Source organism: Ochotona curzoniae, unplaced genomic scaffold (assembly GCF_017591425.1).
Source record: "Ochotona curzoniae isolate NIBS_2020 unplaced genomic scaffold, NIBS_Ocur_1.0 contig_1302, whole genome shotgun sequence".
Classification (NCBI taxonomy): Eukaryota; Metazoa; Chordata; class Mammalia; order Lagomorpha; family Ochotonidae; genus Ochotona; species Ochotona curzoniae.
Window position 1 is genome coordinate 6,965,157 of NW_024465035.1, and position 10,629 is coordinate 6,975,785.

At 42.9% G+C, this 10,629-nt stretch overlaps 1 protein-coding gene across 1 annotated transcript; it reads right to left on the reverse strand.

Annotated features, from left to right (window-relative positions):
- Positions 1-3,723: 3,723 nt before the first annotated feature.
- On the reverse strand, positions 3,724-4,595 carry LOC121172047 (dynein light chain 1, cytoplasmic-like). The gene is made up of 2 exons (XM_041003840.1): positions 4,457-4,595; positions 3,724-4,049 (listed from the first exon to the last, which is right to left on the reverse strand). The coding sequence occupies exons 1-2, from the start codon at positions 4,593-4,595 to the stop codon at positions 3,790-3,792; spliced, it is 399 nt and encodes a 132-aa protein (XP_040859774.1). The 3' UTR covers positions 3,724-3,789.
- Positions 4,596-10,629: the final 6,034 nt, after the last annotated feature.

Here is a 10,629-nt window from a genome sequence, read left to right on the forward strand (position 1 = left end):
TTCACAAAGTTCATGGAGAAATGGAACTAAAAGATAATTTTCCTGCAAAGATATTTTCAAAATATATGCATGTATGAAAGGTTGTTCAAACATACATGGGAAATGTGGGCTTTGAAAAAACTATGCACGATTTCAAGAATGGTTTCTGCAACAAAATTAACTCATTTTTGGTACTATTTTTTTTCCACACAAGTTTTTAAAAGTAACCCGATAGGCCTTATCCCTAAAGAAATTTTGATTTAATTGGCAAGTCAGTGCCAGTACTGTGACATGTGGCACATGACTGTAATTTGGGACACATCAATAGGATTCCACAAACTTCACTTCTAGCAAAGCCATTTCCAGCTCCAAAGCCTACCACAGCTCCACTGTCAACATCTCAAAAACAATTGATCTCTTATACTGGGTGCTTCCAATGTGCTAGACACTGTGATACATTCTTAAGTACATAGAATGTATTTAGTTCGGAGCTGTGATCTGCCCCTAACCTGCTTTAACCTTTCTTCTAGTTTATGAACTAGTTTTGTTTTTAAAGATTTATTCATTTGAAAGTCAGACTTTATGGAAAGAGACAGAGACATAGAGAAGGTTTTCCATGCACTGGTTTACTTCCCAAATGGCCACAGTGGCTAGAGTTGAGCTGATCTGAAGCTGGGAGCCAGGAGCATTTTCTGGGTATTGCATGGACCCAACCACTTGGGGCATTCTCTACTGTTTTCCCAAGCACATTAGCAGGGGGCTGGATAGGAAGTGGATGGTTAGGACCAGAGCAGTATGGAATGATGGCACTGGATGGTGGAGGATTGGCCTGTGCTGACCCCCATGAGTTAGTTTGGTGGTGCCTCCTTCCTCACTAGGGTCAAGATGGAGAACTACTCACGCCTCTGTCCTGTGATGTCAGATTTGTAACTTCATGTTCCCAAAACCTCAGGAATCATTAGTCCAAGGCTTCTGCTATTCAAAAATCGATAACGCTCTCATTAGGAAAGGGTCTAAAGTGACATCCTGTGATAGTGCAGTGGCCCATCTCCGCTGTTCCCTGCAGTACTTGAAGACCGGAAAGATTCCCCAATAGCATCTCAGCATGGCTGTCTTCAGTCTGGAGCTCATTTGTCAGATGGGCATCAAGGCCTGGCTGTTTTCATACTCTCCCAGATTGTAAGGGTGTGTGTGTGTGTGTGTGTGTGTGTGTGTGTGTGTGGCTGAGAAAGGGGCAGGATTATTTGGGAACAATAACTGCTGTTTGGTTTTCTACTGGGCCCTGAGCTGTTCTCAATGCAATGTAAAGAACCATCCAGGATTCCTGTCTGCCTTCTGTGTCTAAGGTGCTAGCCCAGGACCAGAATATGAATTCTCCAAGCAGCCTCTAGTCAAGGCTATTGCGTGTTCTTTTACCCTTTCTTGCTCCGAACAACCCAGTGCCTCAGGAGTACAACTTAAATATGTTTAAGAATTCTTGTTGTTAAAAACTAGTGATGAGTAAGCTACATAAATTTGTGCCAAAGATGAGCTTACAGCACATCTGATACTCTTGCTTTTGTTCTCACAGTTGCACTAAACACAGGGAGAGACCCTAAGTGTTTGTGTGGCATGGAGAAAGAACCAGTGTGGTCTAGAGTCTGGTTCCTGGGAAAGAGCTCTCCACTCTCTTGCCTCCTTCTCAAGAGACTCAGCCTCCATCCCTTGCACCGGCTAGAGGGTGGCTAGTGTTTCAGGGCAGGTTTCTACTCTGGCACAAGACCAAGTCTCCGCAGGCTGAACCAGAGTCCTGCACCCAGGTGCTTCCGGCCTGAGTCACATCACCCCGAGCCAGGTAAGGCTCTGAGGTGCCACCTGCCTAGGGTTGGCAGGACTTCTGAGAAGGCTGCCTAATCCCAAATAATAATAATGACAACAATAGTGGTGATAATGGAAGGCTTTCTGTGTACAAAGTGTGGTTCAAGCCCCAAAGGTCCAGGAACTCTACAGAAGGTCCTGGAAAGTATTATTATCTTTTGGGAGACTGACAGGCTTACCTGGTGGGCAAATGCTGAAAGAGAACAGGTAATCATGATGATATCCAATGCTAATGCCTGGGGCCGGGAAGAAGGACGAAGGGAGAGCTGGGTTTGGAGAATCTGCAGTGAAGGGAGAATAGGCCTATTTCTCTCTGAGTGTGACTTGCTAGTGGTGAATATAAAGATGGGAACATTGCAGAACACGTACTCTGAGGATTCTGGGGCTTGAGGCCATGTTGATGAAGGAAGCAAACATAGTTTACTAAAATGAGTTAAAGGTGACAAATGACAGCCTCTGTATGATGGGGAAGGTTGGAAACCGAGGCAAACTCCAGAAGATACCAGGGCCCTATTAATGGAGACCACTGTACTTAGATACAACTGGTGCTGGCCTCTTGATGCTGTATTTCCAGTTTGGGGATCAAACTGGAAATTTAAACTGTTGTGTAAAACATCTTTAATTTGAAATGTAAAACAAATGTTTATGTCAGAGGCAGAGAGAGAAGAGAGAAAGAAAACATGAGCCTGCCCCTTGCTGTTTCGCTCTCTAAAAGCCCACACCAGTTTGGATTGGGTTGGGGCCAAACCTGGAGCCAGAGGAAACTCAATCTGAATCTCCCATGTGCTTTGCAGGAATCCAACTATAACTTGAGCCATCACCACTGCCTCCCAAGGTTTGGATTTGTAGTAGCAGGAAGCTGTAATCATATTGAACTCATGTACTGCAGTGTGGAATGTGGGCCTTTAACTGCTAGACTAAACACTTATCCTCTGAATTTGAAATATTGGTAACTACTTGGAACATTTTCAAATATTGTTGGCCTATGGTTTGGCTGGCTGATATTTCTCTCCTAAGGCAACCTTTCAGTTATCTTGAATTTTAAAGATGTTTAGCTACATTATACACAGAGTTGGATGAGACCAAGCTAGCCTTACGAAGCTCACCTCAAAATCTGAAATGAGCTCTACAGTGGTTGTCATGTGGAAATAGCTTTAACAGGAAAAAAGTGAGAAGCATAATTTTGTGCATAGACTGTGTTCCCACAGCCTGATAAAGCTGTGGAAGTGGCTGTGGATTTGTGGAAGGAATGGAAGAGGTATGAAGGAAGAAAGCATGAATGGGAAGTAGAATATGTGGTGGGTGGTCAAAAGAAGGAGTGAGAGATGTTACAAGATTTTTCTATTCCTAGTTGCCATTTACCTTTAGCCCTGTTGAGTTTTAGTTCTCTCTCCCATCTCTCATTTTAACAGATTCCTTATTGCCATTCTTATCCTGCCATACCTGGCTGGCTTTATCCAACCTACACTCTATATAAGGGAGTTGGAAGCATCCATACCCACCCCGTACTTCTTACTGTTGTTATTTATTTATTTCTAATAAACAGAAGGATGCAGAAATACCATGGAAGGTATAGGTTATAAACAATGTGGCAGATGAGCAAATTAATTTTTTGCATTGGAAATGCCCTCTTTATTGTAACTATTACCACACCACTCACTTGCTCAACTTCACTTTTTTTTTTAAATGAATCTCCAACATTTATTCTTTTAAAGGAATGAACTGAGAAAAAAATCTTGGGAAAACAATTATGAAATACGTACAAATGTATGCTGATGTTGGCTAATTGTTTTATAACCACAACTGGTGCACAGAATACCCTGCACAGAACACAATAAAGGTTCAAGGGCTGAGTGAGGTGCTCCCTTGGTGAGGTAGTCTCTGGTATTTGGAATTTGGGCTGCAGTTCTTGTTTTTGGGTGGATCATTGGGTTTGTGGCTGAGTCCATGCTTTTAACCAGATTTGAACAGAAGAATGGCCACCTGGCCCAGGCAAAAGTAGATGAAGTGTTTTGTTTCATGTGTCACATAACTACCAAACTTTCTCCCCACAATGCAGTGCCAAGTGGGGTACTTCTTGTCAAACTCCTTATTGATGTGAGCCACAATATGCTTCTCTAGGTTATATTTCTCCAACACTGTAGTAGTGCACTCCCCTGAATCCTGTTGCATCTCTTCGGACATGCCTGCAGTTTTGATAACTGCACATGGTTACAGTGCAGCTGGGGCTGGCTGACTGGTCTCCTGGGGCAGGGTGTTGCCACTGTTCAGCTCAGGCGAGAGGATGCGTCCTACCAAAGCCATGGTGCATCTTCAACTTCATCTTTTACACTTGGCTTACCTGGGCCAGTCACAATCTGATGAAACAGCATCATCTTTAACTCCCATCTCACAGACGATAAGGCAGAAGCTCAGAGAAATTATGTCATTTGCTGTGGACCACAGGACTGGCCAAGAAGCACTGACTTGACACTTAGTTTTGACTTATTCCAAGATGCTGAAAACAACTGGACCTATGGGAATAGCCTTCATATCGTACCCATCTACCACTTCAACATCACTCAGGCACAAATGTTATGAAGTGGTTCATTCACTCTACCTTTTTTGTGAGGGAACTCACCTGATTCAAGCTCCAGCGAGCTTTCTTTTGGCTGAGAAGAGTGAGCATTTGCAAGGGATCCTAAGACATCAAGGTAGCCACTGGGACGCATCCTTGGAAAACAGTACTGTGATCTGTTCTCCAATCCTCTCGTGATCATCGTTTCAGACTACTGGCTTTGCCCTTTGCACTGGCCTTTCTCTTTCCTGCCTTCCGTGAGGCTGAGGCCATATAGGCCCCAGGTTTTTATCCATCAGTGTTCATGAACCTCCACTACTTTGTTATTGATGGTGAGTGATATTTATACAATTAATCAGCATGAGACCTTTTAGGATGTAGAAGTAAAAAGGATGAGTTGAGAATCCTCAGACTCTGTCAGCCTGGAGGGACTGAGATCACAGAAGTTGCTGAGGGGACACGTTCTTAGGTTGATTTTCCTGTGCACAGGAACATATGTAAACTGGGTTTCTGGCCATTCATGAGACTCATCCAAAGTGCATTGGGAAAGCAACCCAAGGCAGGATTCAGAGCAGGAGAAAACTGGAATGCAAAATACATCCTGAAATGAACACAGGCAAAGGAAGATGCTGAGCTTGCTTGTAGATCCTATGTACCCATGAACGGAATTCTCAGTCCCTGTAGCATGAGCTTCTGCCCTGACCATTCCCCTGACTTGAAAATATACAGGAGGGAGGACACAGTAGGGATGCTACTCATCCAGAATCTTGTTTCTGTTTGAAACAAATGGTTTGATATGTTAACTACCCTACTTAAATGATCATGATATATCATATAGTTTTTAGTATTCTGATAAAAGAAACTCTTTCAAAACTCAGGAGATCATCAGCTGGGACTGCTTTGCAAATGATTTATTTCTGTCAATATTCCAGTGAGAAGTGAATCTTTTGTTTATGGGATGCACAGCAGGGATTACATCAGGGAAGAGTCCCTGTCAAATCAGATGGCAAATGAAAACATAAAGACACAGAACTTCACGTGAAAGATTCAAGGAAGAAAACAATTGATTATAAGATAATGTCTTGAATTTCTGTGATTTTTAGCATAGCAATTTCTTTTGAGGTCCAGCCTTCAAAATTAAGATCCGAACAAAATAAAAATCCATCTATAAATGTTTCCAAAGCATCTTTTAAAACCTCATTTAAAAGAGAAAGTTGGAAATCTAATTTCTTTCTAGAAAAAAAAATGTGCATTTATTCCCGGCCAGGTGCTATATACATAAATTAGAAAACACAGTCACAGCTCTTCAGGAAACTCACGACTCCCTAAGGGAAAAACACGCAAAGCTGTGATAACAGTAGACCAGAGAAATCAAGAAATGACGAGTGAGCTTGGGTGCCCGCTGATTCATTTTGTATCAGGTGCAGAGTGGAGGGTCTGCAGAGGTGGTAGCATTTGAGTTATTTTTTTCAGAAGTTTACTTATTTATTGGAAAAGTCATCACAAATGTACACAGTAAATTTGTACAGTAACTAAGTAACTTCTGTCTGCTGTTTCACTCCCCGAATGCCCATGACATCCAGGAACCTAGAATTCAAGCTGGGTCTCCCCTGGGAGTGTCTGGGTTGCAAGGACTTAAGCCATCTGTTGCTGCGTGCCACAATGTGTATTAACAGGAAGCTAGAATCCAGAGCCGAGCTGGGATGAAGGCCCAGGGACTCCTTTGTGGAATGTGGGTGTCCCACATTGTGTCCTCAGCTTTGTACTAGCACCCACCCAGTCTTGAGTGAATTCTTGGGGGTTTGTAGGGTTTTGCAAGGAGTAGAGAAGAGATAGTAGAGAAAGAACGGTGAAAGTGACGACAAAATTCTTCATGAAATACATGGTGTAATCTATGGCCAAATCTAAGGGGTGGGGATTGCCGCCTTTTGAGACTGTGACTTTTAAGCTCAGGTCACTGGTAGCGTTGCAGACATGCAGTTGCTGCTGGGGACTCAGCTATTTAAAAAGAGCCCCCACCCTAGTGGAGGCAAGGTTTGCTTCCAAGGTGGACAAGGAAGGCAGGGTACTGTCTTATCTGCCTTTCCCCATGCGTCCTCCAACCCTACCTACCCTCTTGGGACACTTCTCTTCCTCTAAACTGGAAATGAGAAACACAGCCTGTGGTTTTCATTATGGGACTTCCAATTTCTGAATCTAGCTTTGAGCAAGTCACAGGAAAAACACAGTTATAAGGCTTTTTTTTTTTCTTATGTTTCCCCCTTTCAAAGCCTCTTTAGAATCCTTTTATGTGGGCTCCCTGGGGGTAGCACTGATACTGTGGGAAACACTCCAATTTCTCTTACATGGTGGGAGGGTTCTAAATTGTCAGTTTAAAAAATAATGATCTGTAGCTGATTAAAGAACTGGGAAAGCCTTACACTTTGAGGTCTTTAAGTGGGTAATTCCTTTAGCCAGGTAATTCCAAGTAGGTAATTCCTCCAAGCAGGACCCTGAGTAGCTCTGTAAAGCTGAAGACCATCTAGAAACCCATGGACTGTTTCAAATTGTTTTCAAATGGGTCAGAATGCTGTTGAGAAATGCATAATTTACAACCTTAACACTTGATTAGTTGTTCAATGACTGTCAGGAGAGATGTCCTTGGTAATCCAGTTACTATCTAGACTCTAATTATCACTTCACAGCAGAAGTAAACCTGGGTAATTGAGAGCCCAACTTCTTAAAGGGATTGAAGTGGCCATTTTCTTGTACAGTTGAGCAAATGATTTCTTCACCTGTAAGGCATCTAATTGGTATCAATGGATGGGAGAGAAGAAATGGCGTTAGGATTGTCAGGACTGAGCGAATCGGCAGCTCATGTTAAGACACAGAAAGTTGTATTGACTACTAAGAGATCTCCTGCTTTTAAAATTCTTCTTTATTTAAAATACGTATCGAAGGAAGGAAAGGAGGAAGAGCAGGAGACAGCCAAGAAGACAGATTGTGAGTTAGAACTGATGGCCATACCTCTCCCCTGTCTGTCATTATGAAGATGTTTCTCAGGTGAGACCCCATTTCACCTTGTGTTCGTTTCTGTTGATCAGTATAAATAATTTAAGCCACAAATGCTGCGCCTTCCATGAAAATAAGGAATGAGGAGAATGGGGCAGTCTGCTTGTCCTACTCTGTGAGTTTAGTAGGAAATCAGAGGAAGACAGCAGGTGAAGAGGAGCCATCATGGATCTTTTTCTTGAACTGTCTTCCTTGTGGCCTTCACTCTCAGTCTTCTATGAAGCACTTATATGAGTATAAATGCCCACACCAAATGCCATAGACAACAACAGGGAATGAAAGACACGACCCTAGTGTGTGGCAGTGTCGGCTCTCCAGAAACAGTGTTGAACAATGCTGGCACGTCAGCAAGGCTGATCGTTAACCCCTCTTCTTTGCCCTTTCAGATCTGAGATGAATGATAGATGGTATTGGAAAGGGAAAATCAGATTGCCTTGGTCACTAACAACATTGATCAGAGGACCTGAGGCCAGGGGGCCTTGTCTTTCCACCAGTGACATCAGCATGCCTTTCCAGTTACTGCAGAGCCGGCCACCGATAGGCATCCCCCATGGTGTGGGAGGGGTAGAGAACAAACTAGAACGTGTGTGTCCTCTGGATAGGTGGGTGCCAAAGAGCCTTCTCGAACCCTGTGAGCACCTGCCATGGGGAGGAGTTAGTGGGTGATGAGGCCATGGTAGTATTCCAGGTGAAGTCTGTCTACATGGAAACATAAAGCTACGCTAGGAGAGAGGTCTGGAAGGCAACTTGACATTGAGACTTGTAAGTAGTCAATTAAATACTTAATTCATTGCAGTTATGAGTCTGAGGTCAAAGGTACAATTCTAAGCAGTGTTCTGAAGACTGGTTGCATCCTAATGGGTCAGAGAACCATAAATGCACAGAACCAGCTCATCCAGAACTCTATGCTCTTATACCCGGCAAGCAGAAGTTTGTATCTACTCTGATTGACCAGTGACAATTTGGCATGAGCAATGACAGGACAAATTTCCAGTTTCTTCTCACTTTAAGCTTATTTCTTAATAGGATTTTATATTTTTTCCTGATTACAAATGTAATACATGTTTGTAACATAATATTTGGGACACAAACAGATATAAAAAAAAAGAAAAGAAAGGGCTGGCATCTTAGTATTTCTCATAAAGCTGCTGTCTGCCAACACTGGCACTCCATGAGGGCGCCGGTTCGTGTCCTGTCTACACCACTTCTGATCCAGCTCCCTGATAACAGCCCAGGAAAAGCAGCAGAGGATGGCCCTACCACCAATACGGGAGACCTAGATGAGGGTTGGTCTGGCTCAGGTTTGACCATTGCGGCCATGAGGGGAGTGAACCAGCAGATGGAAGACATCTCATTCTGCCAACCCACTCCCCCTCATCTGCCACTGTCTGCCACCTCTCTGTAACTCCTCTGAATAAGGAAATAAATAACTCTTTTTCTGTTAAGAATAGAATAAAACAAAACACATTGTAATTGTGTCATTCAAAGTTATCACTGATACCATTTAGATTAAAAAATTACTCTATACATCTGTCTCTCCATATGTAATCTTTCTTATTCCCCATATAAAGTTTTATGTTCTCATTTCCCCTTATTAGATCATCAGTAATTTTAATGTGATCAAGTATATTAAGGATATTATTTGGCACCAGTGTTGTGGTGCAGTGGGTTAAGCTGCTGCTCACAACAGCAGCATCCCATGTTGGAGGACTGGTTAGAGTCCCAGCTGTTCTGTTTCCAATCCAGCTCCCTGCTAATTCACCTGTAAAAACTAATCAACATTGGCCTAAGTCCTCTGGCCCTGCCACCCACATTGGAGATCCAGATGGAGCTTCAGGCTCCTGACTTCGGCCTGGCCCAGTCCTGCCCATTCATTACAGGCAAGATGGATGGAGGAAGCCTTTCTCTTGCTTGCTTGCTCTCTCTCTCTCTCTCTCATACTCTGCTTTTCAAATAAGTAAAATAGCTCTTCAAAAACTATCACTTTGGCTGCCTAAGGTTCCAATGGAGTCTTCATGAACATTTAGTTTATTTTCACTTTTCCTTTCAAACAACATCTGTGTCATTCTCTGAGTATTTCTTGCAATACGTGTTGGGCTTGAGGGCTTGAACATGTTAAAGCAGTGGTGTATTGGCAAATGTTTAAAAACTGGTTTATGTGGAGTGGGGGAAGTCCTGGTTTGTAACCCTTGCTAATTTCTGTGGTATAAATATTCCCATTATTGCTGGTTCCAAGGTACCAAAAGTTTAGTGCCTGGCTTACAAAGTTGCTGAACTTTTAATAATCGAAGGTTGTGAGTCAGCTCACTGGTGCAAGACCTTTAGGTATCCTGCTGTTTCTGGAAAGCTTGTAGCTAATTGCATTCCTCTTGTTGCAGGTAGCATGCTTGGTCTTGCTTCAGGGTCTGGCAGCCTCAGGTCAGTGGCTGAGCAGAAAGATGAGTGAACTCAAAGCTGTTCTACCTGCCTGAGTGACCCTGTGTCATTCCAGATGACGGGTAGCAGGAATTATTATTTTTTTTCTCTAAATGATTGCTTCACCCATATAAACGTTGTAAAAGGAGGAGAACTAAACTCAGAATTTGTTTTAGATTTTTATGTAAGACCAAGTCCAAATATTTGCTAACTAAAATAGTCTCTGTTACTTCTCTATCCTTCATGTTGATGTTGTGCTATTAAATTTGACAGTTAATCGTCTCGAGTATGTGGAGAAATACTGCATCACGGAACACAAAGGACCTTGCAATGTGGCTGGCCAGGGATGTTCTCAGAGAGCTGCAGCCTGGGTCTGCAAGTGATGAACTCTGTGACGAACGAGTAAAACACTTGCATTTTGCACTGGTTCTCTCCATGAGGGTCACAGAGAGCCTTAAATGTAGACTTCACACGGCCACTCCTCTTTGACTGATTTCCCAATATTGGCTTTGAATAATAAATTCCTGGTATGATTTATAATGTAAGATGGTATGGCAGACAAACTTGCAAAGTCTCCCATTCTGCCTTTCTGGCATCCCCATTCTTCTCTCTCTCTCTCTCTCTCTCTCCCTCTCTCTCTCTCTCTTTCTCTCTGTGTTTGAGTGTGTGTTTCTATGACCTGATTCTAACCAAAAGAACATGGCAAAGATGATGTGCTGAGCTTCAGTGTTCATGACGTGTTAGAAGCTCCATCTTTTAAAGATTCCATC

Coding starts and splice junctions, on each gene's coding strand:
- LOC121172047 (XM_041003840.1), bottom strand. CDS start 4,595: ATGATCACGAGAGGATTGGAGAACAGATCACAGTACTGTTTTCCAAGG. Junction 4,050..4,456: donor CTCGCTGGAGCTTGAATCAG/GTGAGTTCCCTC, acceptor CAGCTGCACTGT/AACCATGTGCAGTTATCAAA.